The sequence below is a fragment of the Dipodomys merriami genome, unplaced genomic scaffold (genome assembly GCF_024711535.1).
Source record: "Dipodomys merriami isolate MVZ:Mamm:240054 unplaced genomic scaffold, mDipMer1.0.p SCAF_129, whole genome shotgun sequence".
Lineage (NCBI taxonomy): Eukaryota > Metazoa > Chordata > Mammalia > Rodentia > Heteromyidae > Dipodomys > Dipodomys merriami.
In genome coordinates this window covers 3,214,332-3,237,632 of record NW_027202593.1, presented here as the reverse complement: position 1 = coordinate 3,237,632, position 23,301 = coordinate 3,214,332, and the positions used below count along the sequence as shown (strand labels likewise).

The 23,301-nt window shown below is 50.9% G+C and overlaps 1 protein-coding gene across 1 annotated transcript in view; it reads left to right on the top strand.

The window, feature by feature from the left end:
- Window positions 1-21,537, top strand: part of LOC138824468 (contactin-5-like) — a 356,854-nt gene extending 335,317 nt beyond the window's left edge. The window contains exons 21-25 of the mRNA XM_070018361.1: window positions 4,424-4,533; window positions 14,209-14,395; window positions 15,010-15,122; window positions 20,004-20,172; window positions 20,957-21,537. Coding sequence (XP_069874462.1) covers window positions 4,424-4,533; window positions 14,209-14,395; window positions 15,010-15,122; window positions 20,004-20,172; window positions 20,957-21,057 — 680 coding nt within the window. The 3' untranslated portion in view covers window positions 21,058-21,537. The remainder of the gene's footprint in view (window positions 1-4,423; window positions 4,534-14,208; window positions 14,396-15,009; window positions 15,123-20,003; window positions 20,173-20,956) is intronic.
- The last annotated feature ends 1,764 nt before the right edge of the window (window positions 21,538-23,301 follow it).

Genomic DNA, 23,301 nt, shown 5'->3' with positions numbered 1-23,301 from the left:
TAGCAGTCAGCCTTCTGCTCTCTGGACCCAGGGTTCAAACTCACGCCTGGCACCGGCTTGGCAGAGACGCCACCCCTTGAGCCACGCCCCTCAGCGTGAGCTACAGAACAAAAAGGCGCAGGCAGCAAGCACCTCTTTAGACACGCGGAGACGTGGTGCTCTTGATGAGAAGTGGCCATGGCAAGATCAACCTGTTCTTTGAAACAATCACGACCTCTGATGAACTCACCAGGTCCTGCTGCTCCTGGTGGTGTGGGCCCCCCCTCCCCTGCTGGGGCTGCGGTGCAGCCTGGATTAACACATGGGCTACCTGCGTGCTGTTCTTCTACCAACCCAGCCCACCACGGGGCCAAGGAAGACACTAGCGCCGCTGCTCTGCTTCTTCCCACGGCAGACAGCAGCCACCACCACTGCACCACCACCATCACCAACACTGTCACCAACACCGTCAGCAACACTGTACCACCACCATCACCAACACTGTCACCACCACCATCAGCAAACTGTCACCACCACTGTACTACCACCATCACCAACACTGTCACCAATACCATCACCACCACTGTACCACCACCATCACCAACACCGCCACCACCACCGTCAGCAACACTGTCACCACCACTGTACTACCACCATCACCAACACTGTCACCAACACCATCAGCAACACTGTACCACCACCATCACCAACACTTTCACCAACACCATCATCACCACTGCACCACCACCATCACCAACACCATCACCACCATCAGCAACACTGTCACCACCACCGTCAGCAACACTGTCACCACCACCATCACCAACACTGTAACCACCACCGTCAGCAACACTGTACCACCACCATCACCAACACTGTCACCACCACCGTCAGCAACACTGTCACCACCACTGTACTACCACCATCACCAACACTGTCACCAACACCGTCAGCAACACTGTCACCACCACCATCACCAACACTGTCACCAACACCGTCACCACCACTGTCACCACCACCATCACCAACACCGTCACCACCACCATCACCAACACCGTCACCAACACGGCACCAACACCATCACCAACACTGTCACCACCACTGTACCATCTGTACCATCACCACCACTGTCACCACCACTGTCAGCAACACTGTCACCAACACCATCACCACTACTGCACCACCACCATCACCAATACTGCACTACCACTGTCACCACCACCGTCAGCAACACTGTACCACCACTGTACCACCACCATAACCAACACCATCACCAACACTGTCACCAACACCATCACCAACACTGCACTACCATTGTACTACCACTGTACCAACACCATCACCATCGCTGCACCACCACTGTCACCAACACCATCACCATTACCGTCACCAACACCGTCACCACCACTGCACCACCACCGTCACCACCACTGTACCACCACTGCACCACCACCGTCAGCAACACCATCACCACCGCTGCACCAACACCATCACCACCACTGCACCACCACCATCACCACCACCATCACCACCGCTGTCAGCAACACCGTCACCACCACTGCACCACCACCATTACCAACACCGTCAGCAACACCGTCACCACCACTGCACCACCACCATCACCACCACCATCAGCAACACCGTCACCACCACTGCACCACCACCGTCACCACCACTGCACTGAGAGGGGGGCAGGCAGGGGGCTGCACCAGGACAGGGGTCGGGAGGGGATGGGCTGTTCTGAATCGTTACCCCATCCTGTTTGAGGGAGATGTGATTGCTTCAGCAATGCAGAAGCCGAGGCCTGGCCCGCATCTACCCAGGCAATGACAGACAGCACCACGTGGCCCCACCACGTAAACCGCACCCTGTCCGCACGCACGCTCAAACACACCACGCTCCTTTTGTGTGCACACAAAAATCAAGCATTTAAACGCCTAGAAAATTACAATGGAAAAGAAGCTGTGATTGGTCAGCTGGCCTCCTTGTCCTGGGAGGAAACACATGTTGTTTTACATCGAGTCAACGCACGAGTAACGTAGGGTGAGAAACCACCGAGCAAAAGGAGAGAGCAAAACGCATTCAAAGGGCGCAGGGCACAGGGCGCAGAACGGGAACTCACAGCGCATTAGTGATGGGAATTAACATTGGCCGGGGTGAGAAGATTAACGTGAATTAACCAAGCTCTTCGAGTTGACATGACTGTAGCATGTGATTGTAGAAGGGTTTTACCAAAAGAAAATCATTGCCTGATACAAATATATAGCTTTGAAAAAGTCTTCATTTGCAGCACAGGACAGCTGCTCCTGGCTGGTATTTTTCCACTAATAACACACAAAGGCACCCAGATGGAGTGTTCAGCTGCCTTCCACTGGGAGAGGAAAGATCTCGGGAAATGTCTGCAATGTTTCCCGTGGCTGTCATAACACCTTGGGAAAAAAGGTATTCAATCTTTTTAAAATTCTCTCCCTCTACATGATTTCCCAAATCCAAAAGGGAATAAAAGACAAAACCCCCCAATCATTATTTCAACAGATTAATCTGAACTTTCCCCAATGATAAGGGGTTCGTATTAAAGTCTCTCCGGTTTCTGTGGGGTAGAATTTTTAATAGACTTCGTACAGAACTGTTTGACCTACTACACGGCCTTTCTTCTACCATTCATCTCACATGTGTTTGTTACCGCGCAGCCATGTCAAAGCTAGAAATATTATGTTGCTCATGGAGCGTGCAACCTGAAATAAAATACACTTCTTGACAGACGCCACTCAGATGTGTGTGCAGGAAGACTGGGAAAGGCCACCCCGAGCAGAAAACAGAAACAAACAGCCCACCAGCTGGGCCTTCAGAAACATTCCTGTTCGCCGGCACCTGTCGTAAAAGTCAGCGCCTGCCCTTTAAATATTCACAGCTCACTCCTGGCGCGTGGACACAGAGCCTTGGGGTCGGAACATCAGAAATCAAACGAAATTTACTCCATTTGTGCCTACGTGGAGTAAACAGAGTATTATAAATGCACTCCTTTGCACATGTGCATATTATATGTAACTATAGCACAATTCCAATTAAAACTACAAGCTATAAGGGAAGCCGGGCATGGTGGCTCACGCCTGTCATCCTAGCTACTCAGGAGACTGAGATCTGAGGATCGCGGTTCAAAGCCAGCCAGGGCAGGAATGTCTGTGGGACTCTTGCCTCCGATTAGGTGCCAAAATGCCAAAGTGGAGCTGTGGCTCAAGTGATAGAGCACCAGCCTTGAGCACTGAGAAATGTTTATCACTCCCATATTACAGACGGGAGAAGCAGAGAAGGGAGGTCGCGTTTGACCAAGATGCAGTAGGTGGCAATACCTATCCAGGAGGTACTGGGGATTGAACTCCGGCCCCACCCTGGCTAGGGGGCGCTCTGCGGGAGCAGGTGCTCTCCACCTGAGCCGCTCTCCGCTTCTCCACTGCTTTGCTTTTCTAAGCAGGGCTGGCATGGACGTCACGCCTCTGCCTCACGCTTCCCTGCCCGCCACGGTGCCTCCTCCCCAGCTCCCGTAGCCAGGATTGCAGGCGCGCACCATCCACCAGCCCTTGATTAAAAATAGTCTTGTGCACCTTCAGGCCTAAGGTGGCCTCAAACCTCCTCCCAAGCAGCCAGGATCAGAGGCGTGAGCCATTCCTCCTGACCCAAACTTTTCTTTTTAATGAGACAACTCACAGTAGGCGTCCGCATGGCCTTCGGTCCGGGTATACACTCGTGCGGTCAGGTTTAGAGGCAGTGAAGAAGTCCTTGAGCCTGGCCACACTGTCCATTCTCTTGCTCCTGCACAAGACCATCCAAGTCAGATTGTGTAGCTGCTCCGTAAGTGTCCCAGGTGACCCACAGATAACAACTCCTGCAGACCAGCCACCATCACCGGTGCCCATGAGACCCCCGCCATACTCAGAGACGGAAAGAGAGATTCTTGCTATCTTGTGTTCTCCATAAACACTGCCAACCTCTGCACCAGAATAAGAGAGACACACGCTCACACCTGGGAGTCACAGGACAGGAAGACGTTCACACCTGGGGGCCACAGGACAGGAAGACGCTCACACCTGGGGGCCACAGGACAGGAAGACGTTCACACCTGGGGGCCACAGGACAGGAAGACGTTCACACCTGGGGGCCACAGGACAGGAAGACGTTCACACCTGGGGGCCACAGGACAGGAAGACGCTCACACCTGGGGGTCAAGCAGGAAGGAGTTCACACCTGGGGGTCAGAGGACAGGAAGGAGTCTCCCCTCCCCTGGGTCAGGCAGGAAGGAGTTCACACCTGGGGGAGTCACGACAGGAAGGAGTTCACACCTGGGGGTCACAGGACAGGAAGGAGTCTCCCCTCCCCGGGGTCACAGGTGCCTCACTTGGGTGCAGTGTGTCACAGCCGAGCCTTTTCCCCCGTGTTCCCTCCGCAGAGCCCAGCGCTGCCCCCACAGACGTGCAAGCCACCAGTGTGTCGGTGTCAGAGATCCTGGTGGCCTGGAGACACCTTGCGGAGAGCCTGGGGCGCCCACAGGGATTCGAGGTAGGAAATCGGGGAGTGGTTTCCGCCGCGGCCCACGCTCCCCGCTGGCCTGGCGACCCCCCACCGCCTCCCTCTGGAATCTGGCTCCGGGTTGGGGGACGCCAGGCCGCTCCCCTGCAGCGGCCAGAGCACCGCACAAAGATTTCTTAAAAGAGACGGAACTAGGCTGACACAAAGCCAGGAATTCTAGGTGGATGTTTACTGGTGAACAAATGGGGTTTTATTTGAGGCTATTGGGAATGGAGTTTTTTGGTTTTTCCCTGATTTCCCTCTCTGCTTGTGCTTTGTTGGTATACAGAAAGGCTACTGACTGGTTTGGGGTTTGTATCCTGCTACTATGCCAATTATCGATCATAATTAGGAGCTTGAGATAGAGGCTTTTGAGTCCTCCAGATACAAGATTATGTCCTCTGCAAATAGGGATAGATTTCTTCTTTCCCTGCGTGAATCCCTTTTGTGTCTTTTTCTTGCCTTCTTGCTCATTGCTTTAGCTAGGAATTCCAGAACTATAGAAGAAGAGTGCAGAGAATGGACATTCTTTGCTGTTAATTTTTCACTGTTATGACGTTGGCTGTCAGCCTGTCGTGTATAGGCTTAGTATTTTGAGATGCATTGTCTCTGTTCCTAGCTTTTCCAGAGCTTTTAACACGAATGGATGTTGGGTTTTGTCAAAGGCATTTTCTGCATCTGGTGAGATGATCCTGTGGTGGTTGTTCTTGGCTCTGTCGATGTGATGTATTACCTTTATTGGTTTACACATGTTAAACCAACCTTGCATCCTTGGGATGAAACCTGCTTGATCATAATGTATGATTTGTTTATTACTTGCTAAACTCTGTTGGCTATAATTTTATTGAGGAGCTTTGCATCTGCGTTCATCTTTTGTCATTGGGTCCCTGCCTGGTCTTGGGCTGAGAGCGAGGCTGCCGAGCTTGGGATCGATCCTTCTATTTCACAGAAACATTTGGAGAGGAGTGGAGGGACCGTCACGTTCATTTGTAATTCTTCCTTTCCTCTGTTTCAACTTCCACCAAGAGAAAATCGGCTGGCTCTCTGGTGATTCGGACAGGACTTAAACTCTTACCATGCTTCCCGGGTTGAAAACGTCTTTTTGTTCCGTTGGCACCTGCACTGGATGGCTGGCGGGAGTTCCGTTAGCGTGCGGCTATGCAGCCTTCCGACCGGCTGCACATCACCCATGTGCCCACTGCTCACGCAGTTCCCCGAACTGGAGCCGCGGGGCCGACTTTCCCTGAACAAGCCCGAGAGAGCTTTCACTACGTATTGACGAGCTGAGAGAGAGGCTGAGGCTGCAGACACTCACCGTGGAAAGCCTTGACATGGAGATGCATGGCGCTGCCAGCTGAGGACAGGTGGCGCGATTGAAAGTCTCAGTGTCACAATTTACGGAGCAGCTGAGCTCCACGGATAAGCATGACCCCCGAGGGATTGCCGCCCTGCCCCGGCTCCATCACGCCCCGCCACGGCCCTGCCCCGGCTCCATCATGCCCCGCCACGGCCCCGCCCCACCCCGTCACGGCCCCATGCAGGTTACGGGGCTACATCTCGAACGTATGACCCTGCGGCGAGACCGCATCCTGTGACTGGGCCATACTGGATGCATAGAGCAGCCCCTCCACTCTCCAGGGCAGGCAAGGGCTTTCCTGAGCATTTAGATTCAGAGCGATGTCAGTCTGGCCAGAAAGGAGAGGAGAAGGCCAGATCACATCACGTTCCATCCATTTTCCCAGATCAGGAAGACGACGAGAGAAATGGAGTTAATGCAGGGAGAGGATCCCTTGGTGGCGTTCCTCCTCATCGAGTGGTCGCTGAGCATCAGGCACTGTGCTAGCACTAGACAGGACAGACGTGGAAAACCTAATCCTTTTCCCCAAACACAGCGGCTACCACTGGGGCAGTTTATGAGAAGTTAGTGTAAGCAAAGAGAATACCAGAACAATGCAGTTCTTACTGCATAATGGTCCCGGGACTGCTCAGCCTCTGGGTCCTCAAGGGTCTCAGGTTCTTTGTGTGAACAAACACTTCTGTCCTTAAATACCTTCCATTTGCCTCACAACCATCAACAAAATACCTGCACTGATTGAGAGAAATGGGAAGGAGAACTTTTCAACACTTTTTCTGCATGTGGCATGCTGTGTTCTGAGTGCAGAGCAGCCTCCCGTGCTTATGGGTTAGTCTGGTTGTTTTTTGTTTGTCTGTGTTTTGCAAGAGAATGAACTGTACTTCTGCTTTCTTAGTAGTTGGAATCATTTAAACAGTAAGCAACCGTGCAATTTTTTTATCACAGGGACAAGTGTTGTGCCCTTGTTTCAAGTGTGAACTCTTCTGTGTCTATTATGAAGAGGAAAAAGGAAGGAGAAGGGAGTTTGACCCATTTTCCACGGGCACCAGCGCCCTAGCTGCTGTTTCTGTGGGCAGTGTGTGAGACTTGGTGTTCTTTCCTAATCTTCCTGTGGATGTGTGATTCAGGACCTCATTTCAGACATGTCACTACGGCCATTTCTACTTATGGATTGCACCAAAAAGGCACAAATTGTATTTTGTTTTATAAAATAAGTTATGGTGAAAATTTCTTAAGGGACAAGATGGCTGCTCTCACTCATTATGGTCCGACTCTAATCATTAGAGCAGGAGGCAAAAACAAATGGTGCTGGCCACGTCTGACTATACATAGCTCATGCTGGGCAGATTGCATTCGATGCGTTTGTCAGGAAGGGGAAACGGATTGTCAGATTCAAGTTCAAAGGGAAATGCAGCTAAAATAAAGCCAGTTACTAAAAGGCTGAAACAAAGACGCTTTTCTTTCCCATATGGTGGGGTAGCAGATGTTTTAGAGTCTCATGCTTCATTATGACTATATGAACATAAGAATATAAAAAACTAAACCATAAGAGGAAAAATAAGATGACAATTCTATTACTTCTTTCTATAAAGTCTGTGTACTCTGACTTAGATGCTCAGATTTTCTCTTTTTCTCTCTCTCTCAATCTATCTCCTTTGTTTATTTTCATAAACTATGAGACTGAAGCCATGGATTTTCAAAAATCAGCAAGTCAAAAATATAGTATTTCAGTCATTCCCCTGTGAAACAATTCATTAACAAATTAATTACTCCTTTTTCTGTAATTCTGGTTTTTTTTAATGGTCACAGAGCTTGATCTTATTTTACCTTCAGTATAGCTAAAGTTTTAAAAAGCATCAGTAAGTTCACTTAAAAAAAAAATCAAGGATACAAACACAGTTTTCATGGTCCCAAAGTGATTCCAAAGTTCTTTAGCAGTCTTTTATAATAGTTCATATTATGCTAGATTCATGGAAGAAATGTTTTCAAGCTTCTCTACTAACATTTTGGAACTGATGCCCTTTATTTTTTAAGAATATTCAGCTGAGTAGATTGTTTTGTCTCAAAAAGAACTCACTGTGTCACTTTTAAGGAGGTATTTTTTAATTTAAATTTTATTGTAAAGGTGATGTACAGAGGGGTCGTCCCTCCATTTCTGTAACTCCCCTTCCCTTCCCCAAACCAGATAAAATTATATACAAGACAAAGGGTGCTGAAACCTAAACAGTGACAACAGGGCATAAACCAAAGGAGAAAACAAAAGAAAGAACTGCAAACAATACAATTTTAACAAGCCTCTTGTTTCCATTTCTTGGAACTAGAATATGTCTATAAATCTACAAATTAATCCAATGGATTGTAAAAGACAAATAATTACACTTGGATATGATTAGTTAAACAGCACTCTGAGCATTCCCACACTGAGAACAAAGCAGGATGTTCTTAGGAGAGGATCACGATGGCTCAATAGCTATGTGCATATGGCCACATAAAATGGACCTTATCAAAAGGAGGTGTTTTCTTATCCTTTGTCCCAGACCCCTGTGGGCTCGGCAGCCACCCACCTCTTCCCCTCAACTCATAGTGTACATTTATGCAAAAGTAAACTTGCAAATGGCAACAAATGCTTGATTATTTTAGTATTATTTTAGTGGACATTTTTGTAGGACAACCCATTTGCAACCAGTTCTTCCTGAGGAAGTCTGGGTTTACATTTTGATCTGGCAATGTGTCTGTGACAGAGCAGACACAGACCAAAGCCGGCTTCTTGCACCGGGAAAGGAGATGGCTCATGATGTAGCTGCGCACCTCTAGGGAAAGCACCACCGTGCCTCAAGCACAGATTACCGTTGGCCAGTTGCCTACTTCTCAGTGAGGAGGTGATTGCCGAAAGGTAAGGCTTCAAAAAAATCCACAGATGAAAGTGCATACATCCCCACACTGCCCGGCCACTGGCTGCAGAGTTCATACCGGACAGCCACAGCCGCATGTAAGAGACAGAGCCTGGCGAGGCCTGGGCTCCCAGCGTCCGCACGCGCCCTCTGCCCTCACACCGGAGGCCTTGGCCGCAGAGTGGAAGGGTCACAGGGAGGGAGGTGTCGCGTCTTACATTTTCCGCCCACATTCAGCGGGTCTATTCCTACTGTTCTGTGCACACGTAGCCCACGGCTTCTCCTGAGCCACGTTGCAGGCTCCCCTCGCTCACACTCACGGAGGAGGCATCTGGGGTCCCTGTGTCACGGGAAGGGGTGCCCAGAGCACCGTCCACCTCCCCCCGAAGCCCCGAGTTCACCGTCAATGGAGAGCTTCGCTTTCTACGTCTTGATCTCTGTTAGTGTAGGTGTTGAACTTTACTTTGGGAGGCACAGAACGACAATCATCTCTGTTTCTAATTAACGTTTCTCTCTAACTTTGTATTATGAAGTGGAGTCGACATGAGGGGCTGTTTGTCTGTCTTACCTAATTGTCCATTTATGGACAACTCCACTCAGTCTCCCTCAGCAGCCACATCATTTCATCAAACATAATTTTTAATTCCTAAAATATAAACTTAGAAAAAATAGCGTGCTAGGTGTACGTAGGTTGGGAATATGTTCTCTGGGGAGGAGGGGAAAGTACTAGGATTTGAACTCAGGGCCTTACACTCTACCACGTGAACCTTCCTTTTCCAGTCCACCGGACACAGCAACTTCCAACTTTCTCTACCACAAAGAAGAGGGCGTTTATAGAGGAATTCCAACAAAATAGCCGCAAATACAACTCTTCCCTGCTCTAGTTTGAACTTCTCAGGGAACTCTGCCCTGCTTTTGAATGTTTCCCAGATTTCTGCTTTCTCCTCTGGACAGATTCACTCATCCAGATTCCTACCAGTATTTCTTTACTGTCCCTCAGATCTGTACTGGGCGTTTTTGTATCAATAGTTTGTATTCTCCTTCCCTCCCTCTCTTCACCCCCCTCCTCCCACCATCCCACTGTCTCTTTCAATCACCAGATCACTTTGATTAAAAGACAGTTATAAATGTTGAGTCTTCCCAAGGAAGCAGCGCTGGCTTTATGATCTTGCTTTTCTGGTTTGAGGGACCACTTCTACCCTTACTGTGTTCTTCTTTTGACTTCAACCATCTTCAGATCGATAGGTCTATGGTTTTCAGCTTCCGTCCTTTTCTAATTAATCTATTAGGTCCGTGGTCTCCAGAACGCTTAGTCTCTAGCATTACCTAATATAATTAAGTTCATCCCAAGATTATGATTTTCCTGAAAGTATTTACTTTTATTCTTTTAATTAACATGTGTTAGTAGACAGGGTCACAGGTCATCGCACAAACACTTGATATTACATCAGTTGGAATCAAATGATTCCAGAATTTTCTTAATCAACGTGTTCATTTAGAATGCTTAGGAATGTGAAGGAAGTTAATGCGTTAAAGATTCTTACTAAACTAAACGCATTTAAAACAAAATTATATTTGTAGAAATCATCTTTTTTAGAAATTAACATTCTCAAATATAAATATAAATTTATTCAGTAAATGGTATTCATTATTATGGTCTGTTGTATTCTAACCTTCATTTCATATCTTCTAATCATTATTGGATTGCCTCATAAATATTCAGAAGTTTAAGCATTATTTATTTGATTTGATTCATTAAATTGTGTCCTTCCTTTATGACAAAATTGCTTCTGGGCACAAAGCAAGGAATCAGCCTGCAACCTTACCAGCCATCACATCACAGAGCATTGATTGTGAATAGTCAATTTAATAACTCGACCCACAGCTAAACCCAGGAGATTAGGAACCTGCAGACCGACCAGATCCAACAATCCGGGCCTCCGCCAGCCTCCAGCCGGGAAGGGCACCCCCCCTTCCCTCCCCCTGCCCCCCCTCTCCAAGGAGGAACAGGGAAAGTCGGTCACGTTTCACGGGGCACCTGCCGGTGAAGGACTGGGCAGGACAGTAGGCTCTAGCCTCCGATCCCACCAATTGCCAGTTCCACGTTAGGGCTGGCAGTGCATCAGGTGGCCACATACATGTAAATTCCCCTGAGAGCCCAAGGTCCCGCAGACACAGCTAGCCGAGGGAACTAAATCCTTACAGCGCGCTCTGTTTCCTTCCCTTTCATCTCTGTGCAATGACCCAGCTGCAAAATCCCATTTTCTAGGTTCAAGCAAGCAGGGAAATAGCCTCTGGCCTCTTCCTTCTTTATCTTTGCTTCAGCGAAACAAACTGCACCCAGCCGGGCCCAGGCTTCTGTCTGTTTTCTGGAAGCCTGTACGGGCAGCCGGCCCTCCCCTGGGTCAGCCCCAGAGCACAGCCCTGGGCTGGGGTGAGGAACTCCTCTCCACCACTCAGCCCAAGCAGAAAGAGCTGCATCCCTGTCCTCCTACAAGCTTATTCTACAGATAAGAAGACACTTGCTAAAGAAATCCTTCTAACTCTCCACACAGTTTCAAGAACATTTCTAGATACGGGGGTGGGGGGGGGGGTGGGGGGGGTGAGATCATTAGGAACACAGTCACCAAGATAAAACATACCTATTGGAAGCCATAAGACGCCTGGGCACACCTGGTATGGCCAAATACTTAAACCTGAGAAATGACCTGGAAGGAAACGTAAGTGAGTAAGAAAATGCTTAAGTTCGAAGGTGAAAAGATGGTGGATGCAAAGGACAGACAGATTTTGGCCCATAAATAGGTGTCCTCAAAGAAGATAGAAAACTTGGAAGTAAAAGCATCAGCAAATGCAGAGTAAAAAGAAACAAGAAAATGCAGAGTTAAAAGGTCAAAGAAGGAACACCTCACCCCCAGGGACGCCTCCATCCTGAAGGACGGACCAATTTCACACACTTTCAAGGAATTTTAAAACCCGAAAGCACCCTGTTTGTCCCCCATAGCTAAGCTTTCCCCCAAGTCATTTGGTTCCATGTTCAAAACATTCATGATGGCAATACTTCTGGGTGCCGCACCCACCTCCAGGCCCTGTCCAGCACCTCTGAGGGTCCCCCCGCCCCCCCAGGCCCTGTCCAGCACCTCTGGGGGTCCCCCCGCCCCCCAGGCCCTGTCCAGAACCTCTGGGGGTTCCCAGGTCCAGCCCAGCAGCCTCTCCTGATTGGAGACACTGTGCCACCTCGTTGCCATCAGTTCTTCACATCCAGTAGGACCAATTATCATCTGTGTACCATCTTAAAGGAGAGCATCAACAGAGGAATGAGGGTAATTTCACGCACTCGTAATTACAAGTAGTAATCATCGTGATAAACGGCAGCCAGCGGACGCAGCTGAGGAGGGGAAGGTCTCCTTGGGGAAATGGTCGCGGAGGATTCTCAGTGACGCTGAAACTGGAGGAGGAGGAGAGGCCGAGGAGCGGGACTGGATTTGGGGCCGTTTCCTCGCAGGCTGTGTGAGGAGAGGCCGGTGCAGGACACTGGCGCTGGGGAGATGCAGAGATCTCGCGGCGTGGAGACTTGTACCACGGTGCGGACTTGAGAAGGGAGTTTATTCCACAGGCAGCCCAGCACAGCCACAGTGCGGCTGAGCCCACAGCGCCCCAGAAAGCAGCCTTCCCCTGCTGCATCTTCCCAAAACACAAGTCTGACAGTGGCTCCTCCACCCCGACTCCTACTTCAGAGCCTTCTGGAACTCGGCCTGCTTCCCAGCCACCAGCTCTCCCTCTGGGCTTCCCTTGGTGTGTCCTGCCCCTGCTCCCCTCCACGCCACACCCACCACACCCCCTCCCTCCGCTCTCCTGCTGGCTTTGTCCTTGGCAAAGAATCACAGCCCTGGCTGCACCTCTATGGGCTGGTCCCTGGGGACCGCAGCTGGCACAGCGTCTGTCACTCCTCCGCTTCAGCCCTCCCAGTGCCCCGTCCGCGACCCGCCCCGAGCCACCCCGACCCCGTTCCTAAAGATACGCTCTAGGAAAAATAAGAGCTCTAGATTTCTCTCTAGGGCTCAACCTCCATTCAGGTGGCACAGGGAGAAGTCTGTCTCCACAGTGAGTTACTTAACGGACATTTTATAGTTTCCTTGGGATAGTTCGTATTATGCGTATTATGGCGGTTCATCAAAACATCCAATAGTCAATATCTGGCAGTCCAGAATTCATACCGGTCTGTATTAGCAGCAAACTTTGTCATCTGTTATTCAACCCAACCCAGTTCTTTCCGACCATAATTGTATTTGAAATCCTGTGATGCAGCCAGTGGCTACTGGAGAGACAAGGAAGGCAGATACAGCACTAGCAAGGAAAGCTAGCATTCGTTCACCCAACTTCTCAGTCAATTCTGCAGCTTGAAAAGAACCTAGATTTTTTTTTTTTGGCTAAAAAAATATGCTCAAGACCAAGCAAGATGAGCTAGCTCTCGAAACAAGAAATAATGGGGCCAGCAGCAGAGAAAAGATAGGATTCCAGGCTCCTCGCTTCCGAGCTTTCAAAAGCAATTTTCTGAAGTTCAGTCATTCAGCTATAATGTGCTTTCAATTTGGTGAGGAAATGGGGTTAAAAAATAGGATTTGACCACTTTATTAGGCTCCTTTCCTACGAGTCAGGCTCGGTAAAGGCCTTCTGGGCAGGGTTCGGTGGGAAAGGATGGAATTACTGGAGTTTCAGCAACCCTGTTTATGACATACATTAAGCGGTTTGCAAAACCACTGCGAGTGAGACTGACGGGGCTGAGGGCTGGTGAGGAGCGAGTCCCTGCCCAGAGGAGGGGTGCAGCCCCAGGGCCGGCTCCTGCCCCCCACGCCCTGCGACCGCGACCACCCCAGCACCCCACGCCAGGAAGAAGCAAACACCCCCCTGCCCCGGCTGGCCAGCAGGAAGGGCAGGGGCAGCTCCACTCCCCACACACAGGGAGGAAAACTGAGGCAGAGAGGAGGGGAGGGGGAGGGGGAGGAGGGGAGAGGAGGAGAGAGGATGGGCACTCAGAAAATGATCAGGAAAAGGAAAGAGGGAAAGGGAAGGGACGAAGGGAGGGAAGGGGAGGTGGAGCTTCCCCCCACCCATGTCTTAACATCGCTGTTTCTCTGAATCTCACCCACGTCCCGGCATGAAGGTCGTGATTCACCTTCCTGAGGGGTTACCCCTCGGGTTCTTGCTTAGAAAATTCCCTTCCCAAGCTCCATGGCGGAAGTGGCGCTGTCCTGCCCAACTCCTTTCATTGACTCCCGCACGCACAGTCCCAGCACCCCGCCTGGCCCTTGGGGTGCTGATGTGGGGAAGGGGGCACCGGGGTGATCTCTTCCCAGGGCCGGCCTCCGGCACCTTCACCGGGACCTTTGTCCTGAACTCGCGTCCTATCTGACACGTTGGCAGGTTGGCTACTGGAAAGACACGGAGGAGGAGGGCACCGCAGAGACGGTCAAGACCCGGGGGAATGAGTCCTTCGTGGTCCTGACCGGGCTGGAAGGGAACACTCTGTACCACATCACCGTGAGGGCCTACAACGGAGCAGGCTACGGGCCCGCCAGCGGCCAAGTGAGCGTGGTCACCAAGAAGTCCCGTGAGTGGCGGGCCCGGATTGGGGGGGGGACACGGTCCTCAGCCTGGCGGGGTCTGTGAGTGTGAGCCTGGACGGGGACACAGTCCTCAGCCTCGCGGGGTCCATGTGAGGGGGGGGGCACGGTCCTCAGCCTGGCGGGGTCTGTGAGTGTGAGGGGGGGAGGGAGACACAGTCCTCAGCCTGGCGGGGTCCATGTGAGCGGGGGTGGGGGGTGGGCACGGTCCTCAGCCTGGCGGGATCTGTGGGGGAGAGAGGGGGACACGGTCCTCAGAGCCATCCCGGGCTCTGGAAGGGTGGGGTCAAAGAAGGAGTTTTGATCCCACGTCTTGGTTCAAAGCTGAGATCTGAATTCCGAAAGCAGTCATGAAAACTTTGCATTCATGGTGGACAAAGGTTATCTTCCCCTGAAACAAGGCTAAGCGGTTTCTGACGCAGAAGGGAGATAAAAACGATTTGAGTTCAGAAGCTCAGTGGAGTAGCTATTAAAATGACACTCTTGGAGCCAAGCCCCCTGGTGAGACTTGGGCGGCGCCCCCGCCACGCCCTCCCCAGAAGGCCTTAAATGAAGAAATGCATCTTGATTCCTCCTCTGACTCCTGCTCTCTGCTCCGCAGCGCCCAGCCAAGCTCCGAGCGACCTCCGGTGGGAGCAGCAGGGCGCTCAGGTCTCCCTGGGCTGGGAGCCCGTCAGGCCGCTGGCCAACGAGTCCGAAGTCACAGGTTACAAGGTCAGTGCCTCCTCCACTCCCACGCTCACATCTCGCGCGGGCTACTCTGTCATAGAATGAGCACCCACCCCCAGGCACGGGCAGAGACCAGGGCAGGCAAACCCAGCTGCCGGTCCACGGCCAGGAAGGGATATGGTATGCTCCTCGAGGAGAAAGACCCACACGGGCCAGGCCCAGGCTCCGCAGCCCTCCGGACAGGCAGATGCGTAGAAGGACTTGGCATTAACAAAGATGCATGTTTTCAGCTGCAAGGCCAGGGCCTGGGAAGGGAAGTCAGGGAGAAAGACGGCCGTCTGTCTCCCCGCAGAGTTCTGAGCCTCCCAGCCACTGGGCCCGGCGCTAACAGCAGCCCTGCACAGGGGAAAACACCGCCCAGCTTGCTGCTAGAAATCAGGTTTGCCTCTGTTTAAAAGTACATGGTCCACCTATTGAATTGGCTTAATTTCAGATTCTTGTTCCACAATTTCAGCTTCTGTTTACCGCCTTCAATTCCAAGCAAAATTACTAGCTGGATATTTACAGTAGATTGGAAAACGTTTTTGTGGCAATATTTAGACTGCGCGCATCATCATAGGTGGCTTTTCTACCATGGGAGATAGTAACAGTATCTGGGGTCTAGCATGCTACATTCGAGAGCCGAAAGCAGAAGCTGATAGAAATGGAACACACATTTTAGGGTAAGCGTTCTCGACACTTAGACTGCCTGTTGCCCGCTGAGGGTAAGCCAGTCACACACAAGCCCCCGGACACGCACATCTGTCCTGGAGCTCAGGGGCATTCAGTTTGACCATTGGGGTGGCAGGGGGTCATTTTCCAGATCCTTCCCTACCCTTCCCCCAAAGGCCATGTCCTTCTGATTTGTCCTCGACCACAGAGCCGCTCCTCTGTGGTTAGGGGCCAGAGATGTGGTCTGTCCGGTCGGGAACCAACCTGCCACCGTTCAGGCATAACACGGTCTCCCAGATGGGATGGGCAGGGCAGAGCGAGGGGAAAGCACAGGGCAGCGCAAGATGCCAGAACCTGCCAGAGGAGAGCGGACCAGAGGCTGCGCGCTGGGCGCGACCCCGGCCAGGCCCCGCCCTCCGCTCACAGCCGCCCCCTCTGTCCACCCAGAGTGAGCCGCAGTTCTCAGCAGTCCTGAGCATGGGGGCTTCCCTTGCCTGTGAACCCAGTTACCAACAAGATAAATAGCCACGTTATCCTCACCTCACGTTTCCTAGACACACAGCTGCTTTCCTCAAGTGGAAAGGAAAATAGGCAGTAGATGCCCGAGGCTATGATTTCACTGGAGCTAATGTCCACTCCCTACCAGAGCACACTCCCTCCCACACAGAAAGGCACCATCTGTCACCAAGAATTCAGGACAAGGGCTTCAGGCTGTCAACCAAGAAAACAGTGCTTCTAGTCCACATCGACAGAACATCCCTTCCCGGACTTAGTCGCCCACCCCCTTTCCAGTCCCACCTCCACGCCGCACCTGTCAGCCCCAGCCGGAGCCCAACCTGTACCGAGTACCCTAGGAACCATCATTGCAGACAGCCGCCATCTGCGGCCGTTCACCAGCAGCCCTGGCCTCACAGACACACGATCTGTATGGGGTGGGGGTCTAGGCCATCTATGGGCTGCGTGGATACAGGAGGTGTGTAGGATATATGGGGCATAAGGGCCCTGTGAGGTATACGGGATACCGGGGATTATGGGATACATGGTTATATGGAATATATGAAATGTATCAGGTATAGGGGTTGTGTGGGATAGAAGGGATATATGAGGTATACGGAAGGTAGGTGACGGATGGGATGCGTGGGCTGTATAGGATTATGGGATATGCAGGAGGCATGAGATGCAGATTCCTGTCTGTCCTGGGACAGACAGACGCCGTGCTTCCCAGCCCGGCCTTGGATCCCACCATCCCCCAGGGAGCTGTCAGTCCACACCCACTCTCTCTGATTTACGTCTTTATACGCCTCTTTCATCTTCTATTCATCCCCAACATGAAACACAGCCTCTTCCTGTGTCTCACTAATTTAAAGAAACTGCTGGATGCTGGTCTCATTGAGTAATGGCTCCATGCCACTCCTTATACCATCTGCATTCGATTATGCCTAATATTTTTCACAGTAAAATTCCTTTAAAAAACAAAAATGACCCATATGTCAAGTATGTATGAGGGAGACAAAGTTCTTACACATCCATACATCGGAGGTGCTGGGGGGGGAGGTGTGGGGAGGGGACAGGGAGGGGAAGGCCTTCACTTCAACACGGTCCACCCTTTTTATGTTTATACTGACAGACATCACTGGCAAAAAACTTCTTCTGTTTTTGGCACATTCCCTCCATAGTCTGTTACTGTACCACACACAGAGCATTCATGTCCAGATTGAGCCTCGGGGAACTGCAGAAAGCACTGAATTGTTTAGGATTTTATTTTTGGAAAATCCAGTACTCTCTGGTTTTTTCAGTATAATTTGAGAGCAGTCTTAACATTAGACCATTTCCTTTCTGCATAAATACAGCTGTCATGGAAACTGGTGATCTATCAACGTCCAGATTCTCAAAGAACTCCCTTGCCTCCTTGCTGTCCATAACTATTCTTAGCGTGTCTTGATAACGCCTTCGACTTCTTCACACTTGTCTTTTCTAAACTGGGATCTTAAAATGGGCCAAAGTTCTCTAAAACCATTAATTTAGTGTAACTTTGCCCTGAGCACACCTCTTGCAGCAGCTAGCATGGAGCCTTACAGACCATTGGTAAAGATCACGTTTAATCACAAATTCCTTTTGCGACCATTAACTGATTTTTTTCCATTGCCTCTGCCTTTTGTCCCCAAATCTCAACTGATCCATAAATTTTTCTTCAACTCTGGATTTTACAGCAACATTAGATATGCATTGCTGGCTGCGTTTTCCTTTGTCATAAAAATTGTAATTTATGAAACCCTAACAACAGTGCCCTCTACCACAGTCGCTCCCCTGCCAATCCTCGCCAATTTACATCCTTTCCCGTGTTCATAAATCTCATGTCTAATTGTCTCATGTAGATGATCAAATTCTAATTCATCACAGAGCTAGTCAAACTCAGAAGCATAAATCCTGATAGAACTGTCAGTTATGAAGCATAAAGAAACTGCTATAAGCATCCTCCAGAAACCGTTTCCGATTCCCGACTTGAGGAGTACTCTGCACTGCCCCAGCACCACACGTGAGCCCACACCACACGCGTCGCACTGCGCGCTCTGCTGTGTGTCTGGCAGTGAAGGGCCTGGGGGGAGAGCACGCGTGGCGTTCTCCGGTGGATCTGGTGCAGGTGCCCGACGCCCAGTAAATAGTAATACTCCTTTACCATCTTGCGTTTCCATCAAAGCTGTGGTATCCTCCCAAAGGGATTCAGGAAAGAGGATTTCAGATCATGCTGTGCTTTCGTGAAGTCATTTTCCTGCAAAGACCCCAAGTAAGTTTAAACCCATGGAAGATGAAGGGAATATATTACTACATGCAAAGAGAACCAAGACAGCTAGGCTTCAGTATATGAAAATACTGCTTCTCTAAACTTTAGTTTCTTGTTACTTTGAACACAATTTCCACAAAGTAGATAGAGATAGGAATGTGGGTAGATAGATAGATAGATAGACAGACAGACAGATAGACAGATAGATTGATAGATAGCAAGTAGGGAGGTGGTGGCAGAGTGTTTGTCTTCTGTCTGTCTGCCCATCAGTCCATCCTTTGAGATTCGTCAAGCTGCTTTCCACCAACCCCACACTTTCTCTCATCCAGCATCAGGTCTTTCTCCTTGTACCACCATGAAACAGGTGACATTATTTCAACCAAACAAGAGAGTGAATTCAGTTTGAGGAAAGTTAACGATTTGCCCAAATTTGTTCAGCAGAAAGGTGTAGAATATTGATTTTGCTTCTCTGGCTTTCTTTATAAGAAATGGTTTTGAATCCAGGTCTGTGTGATGACCACGCCATTGCTATTTCCACTGTGCACACAAGTCATATTTTAGTAACAGCAATACTTACAAAGAGCATGCACATGAAAGGAAGCACGTCAGGTGCTGCTACTTGACCGTTCTGTGCCGTTCAAAGTGACACCAGCAAGAGCAGGAGAGCAGCCCAGGGAGGCAGCTAGGCAGCATGGAACACGGATCCTCACTAACCCTCACGAATCCTCACCCCCACCAGGCCCCAGGCTCCTGCGTGAATTCTCTAAATTCACTTATTGCTTAGCTTCCTGGTAGAAACTGGGCCGTCGTGAGTCTTGGTTGGCGTTGGTGTTTGCCATGCACATAGGTGAGCTCACGTCTGCCACCACACAGAGGTGACAAGAAAGCGTTCACTTAGCCACCTGCTGCTACCCAGAGGCCAGCTCCCCACAACGCAAACCACCACGGAAGCCACAACTGAACACAGCTCAACTCTCCAGCCATTTCCTATATGGCAAAGGATGTGTTGTTAATACACTCAGCGGCTTTTCCCTTTCCTCCTTTCACACTCAGGCCCTCCCGGGACAGTGCTCACGGGGGAACCCGGCCGCAGAGAGCGCTCCGGCCGCTCCCTCGCTGCCACCTGCCCCGCATCGCCCTCACAAACCCGGGATGTGCTCTTGTAGGCGTAGCTCCCTCAGCTCCGTCTGAATTCTTGTCAAGCTGGCAAACCCTCTGTCTTTCAAGCCTTAGCTCCGGCACCACCTGCTCTGGAATTAACCTTCTCTGTGCCCAGAGCCCCCGTGTGCCCCGACAGCCGCGAAAAACGCGCACGGCATTTGCTCACGTAGCTAAGCTCCGTGCGCTGGGCTGGGGAGGAAGGGCGCTGCCGGTGGACGGCCACAGCCGCCGCCTGGACGGCCACTGTTAAAGCGGCTCCGTTGTCCTTGCAGGTGATCTACAGGCAGGAGGGCCACAGCCACAGCGAAGTCATCGTCACCCAGAAGCCACAGGCAGTGGTCCCCCTGCCGGAGGCGGGCGTCTACATCATTGAAGTTCGGGCGTCCAGCGAAGGAGGGGACGGAACGGCCAGTTCCCAAATCAGAGTGCCTTCATATTCAGGTAAGGCTGGGCCTCGCAGGCCTCGCTTGATGGCTGTGATCGCTGCAAGGCGCTCTAAGTCGCATCAGAACTGCGCAACAAGCGCAGAGCTCGGGAACGCCGCGACGGGTCTCTCCTGGTTCTCCTCCCTTCCTCCCATGAATTCAAGCATGGCAGCTGCTCACCACTGCAGAATCTCTAGCTCGAGGCTGGTGTATTCATCAGGATATGCCCGTCTCTGGGATCCACCTGGCCTTCCCATCTCGGTACCGGCCCGCTTGGCTTTGGGAATATTGCCTTTAAACTGGCATTGCACCAGCTGATGCCTACCTGTCTGTTATCCTACTGCTAGACGACTTGACGCTCACTGACTTCCAAGCAGATTATAAACTTGGTTGGTCATTAGTTTTGTGTCAGTACTGGGGCTTGAATGTAGCCACACCTTCACTTCTGTCTTTTTGGAGATAAGAGTCTCACGGGCTTTCCTTCCCAAGCCGGCTCTGAACTGAGATCCTCAGATCTCAGCCTCCTGAGTAGCTAGGACTATAGGCGTGAGCCGCCAACACTCAGGGTGGCCATTTTAATTATTAGTACAGTTATTAAGTGTCTGCTTTGGCTGAGCCACTGCTATCCATGAGATCATCTCAGCCTCCTAACAAGCACAAGGAGACACACTTCTCCTGTTTCACGGAGAAACTTTAAGTGTTGCGCTATGCACCCCTATCATTAACTGGTAGGACAAGGGCCAAGCCCAGGCGTGTTGGTCTTTAAGGCCTGAGCATCGGTTCTTCTCTCTCTGCCTCAGGGGGGAAAATCACGAGTGCACAGTCGACGCTGCACACGGGGTCCGTGTCGTCCTGGGCGGTGCTGGCCTCAGCCCTGCTGCTCCCGCCCGCCGCCTGGTGAGGCCGCAGCCCTGGCCGGCTCCTCCACACACCTGCCACTGGAGCCCAGGTGGAGACCGGTCCGAAGAGGAGCTTCGAACCGCAGAACCGCGGGGTACACTCACAAGGGGCCGCGGAACGCTGCCTCCTCACCAGGCTTTGCTTTGAGAGGACAGCCCAGTTACAAAATATGCAGAGTGTGTGCGGCGAGCCTTGTAAGCAAAGGGGATTTCCCTCAAATGTATTCTTAATATTTTAATGCGTGGAGTCTGGCTTTCTGTCGACGGCTCTGAGCGAGCGCCCGCCTCGCTGGCTCTGTGGTCCGCAGCTCTGCTGCCGCACAGACCCCCAGACTGAGAATGAAATCTTGCTGAAGACTGTGGGTCTGGTGTTTTCCTTTTCCCTTCCTCTGGCTATTCCAATTGCCAGACCAGAAGAGAGTATGAAAATACTTCAGTGAGGTGGCCCCTGCCAGGAGAGACGCACAAAGATGTTCCCAAGGAGAGTCTGAGCGCTGGGGGCGCAGCCAGGCTTGTCGGGGCCTTGCCCAGGGCGCGGGCCTGTCCCGGGAGGCTGGTGTGTGTTCCCCTTCGAGCACTTCAGCCCTGTAGCAGCAAACACAGCAAATGTTTATTTTTAATAGCAAAAGATAGTGTAAAGTCACTAAAACACATGACAACTAAAACACAGGCTACCAGAAGGCGACACGTGCCACTGGTAGATGCAATGAGCTTGGAGCAGAGCCCCTCCAGTTCTCCACCTCTTGTCAGAACAGACTGTGAAGCGAGGCCAAGGCCTCCTTGTAATTGCAAATTAATGTTAAGGACAACGAAAATGTGTTGCACAAACAATGATACCTATATGTTAAGCCGGGTGCTGGTGGCTCACACCTGTCATCTGAGGATCACAGTTCAAAGCCAGCCTGGGCAGGAAAATCTGTGAGACTCTTATCTCTAGTTACCTGGCAAAAAAAATCCCAATGTGGAGCTTCGGCTCAGTATAGAGCACCCTTAGCTTTTCTAGAGCAGAAAAGCCCAGGCCCTTAGTTCAAGCCCACATATTGGCACACACACACACACACACACAAATTCCGAGCAGAGCAAATAAATTTTGATTATTTTTGATAGCTCCATGCACAAATATGTCATTTACACAATCCTGCCAACTATCAAAATAAAGAGGACGTATTAATAAACTTGTTTTTCCTAATTAAAGGCACCATAATGTAATACCCAGGCAGGCCAGCTGTGCATCCTTGGGTTCTGAGTCTTCAGAGTCGGTCACGTGAGGGGCGGCTGGGCTGAGTGAGTAGAGATGGTTACTGACAGCAAAGGGAAATTCCACCCACGCACAGATGACACAGAGGTTCTAGAACACTCAGGGTGGGCCTCAGAGCCATGGAGACACTCACGATGCCGTGCTGTCCGGAGAGCACCCGAGACGGAGCTCACAGTGACGCCCACCTGAGAACAAGAGCCCCCCCCCACGCCTCCCCCCATCCCCGCCCAGCCCCTCCCGCGGAATCCTAAACAGCCAACAAGTGAAAAGGTACTACGCTCCAGAGATGGCCCCAGAGGATGCTATCTGCCCTGTCAGAGCAGAGTTGAGGGTTTCCAGTCCCCGGGCCCTCAGACTCCGCTCAGAGCCACCATGTATCTAGGTATGGCAAGCGCTCATTTTCTGTGGGAGGAGAATCCTATCCGAGAAGATAAACCTGAGCACAGGAGAGATGATTGCAAAGCTGTGTGAGCCAGTAGACCGGAGCAGGCAGTGCAGATGGTGAGCAGTTAAGCCTGTGACAAACAGCAGCGAGCGTCCTTCCCTCGCGCGTGGACGGTGGCGAGAGGTGTTTAACCCCAGAATCGGGAGCTCTCCCAAGGTGGCTGTAACCCTAAGAACCCCAGTGCATCTGGAAAACCACAAGGAGGTGTTAATCATGGGAGGTTTTACATAGTAGGTGCAGCAAGCCATGTCCCTCACTTTCCATGATATCCTCTACGAAACTGATACAAAGAAAAATACAACCAATGTCTGGCAAATTCCAACCAACCCATATTCCAGACTGATTATAGACAGTGCACACACACCACCAGCATTTTCACAGACAATGCCCGAAGTTGCACTTTCCCAGAAATCAGAGGGGTGGGATGTTTTTACTCCACACACACAAGATTTGTATTTTGCATCATAAACCAATTGATGAACAATTTCCAGTGCTGATGGACTTGGGTGTTACACATTTGTTACTTTGCCTCCCTTACCACCG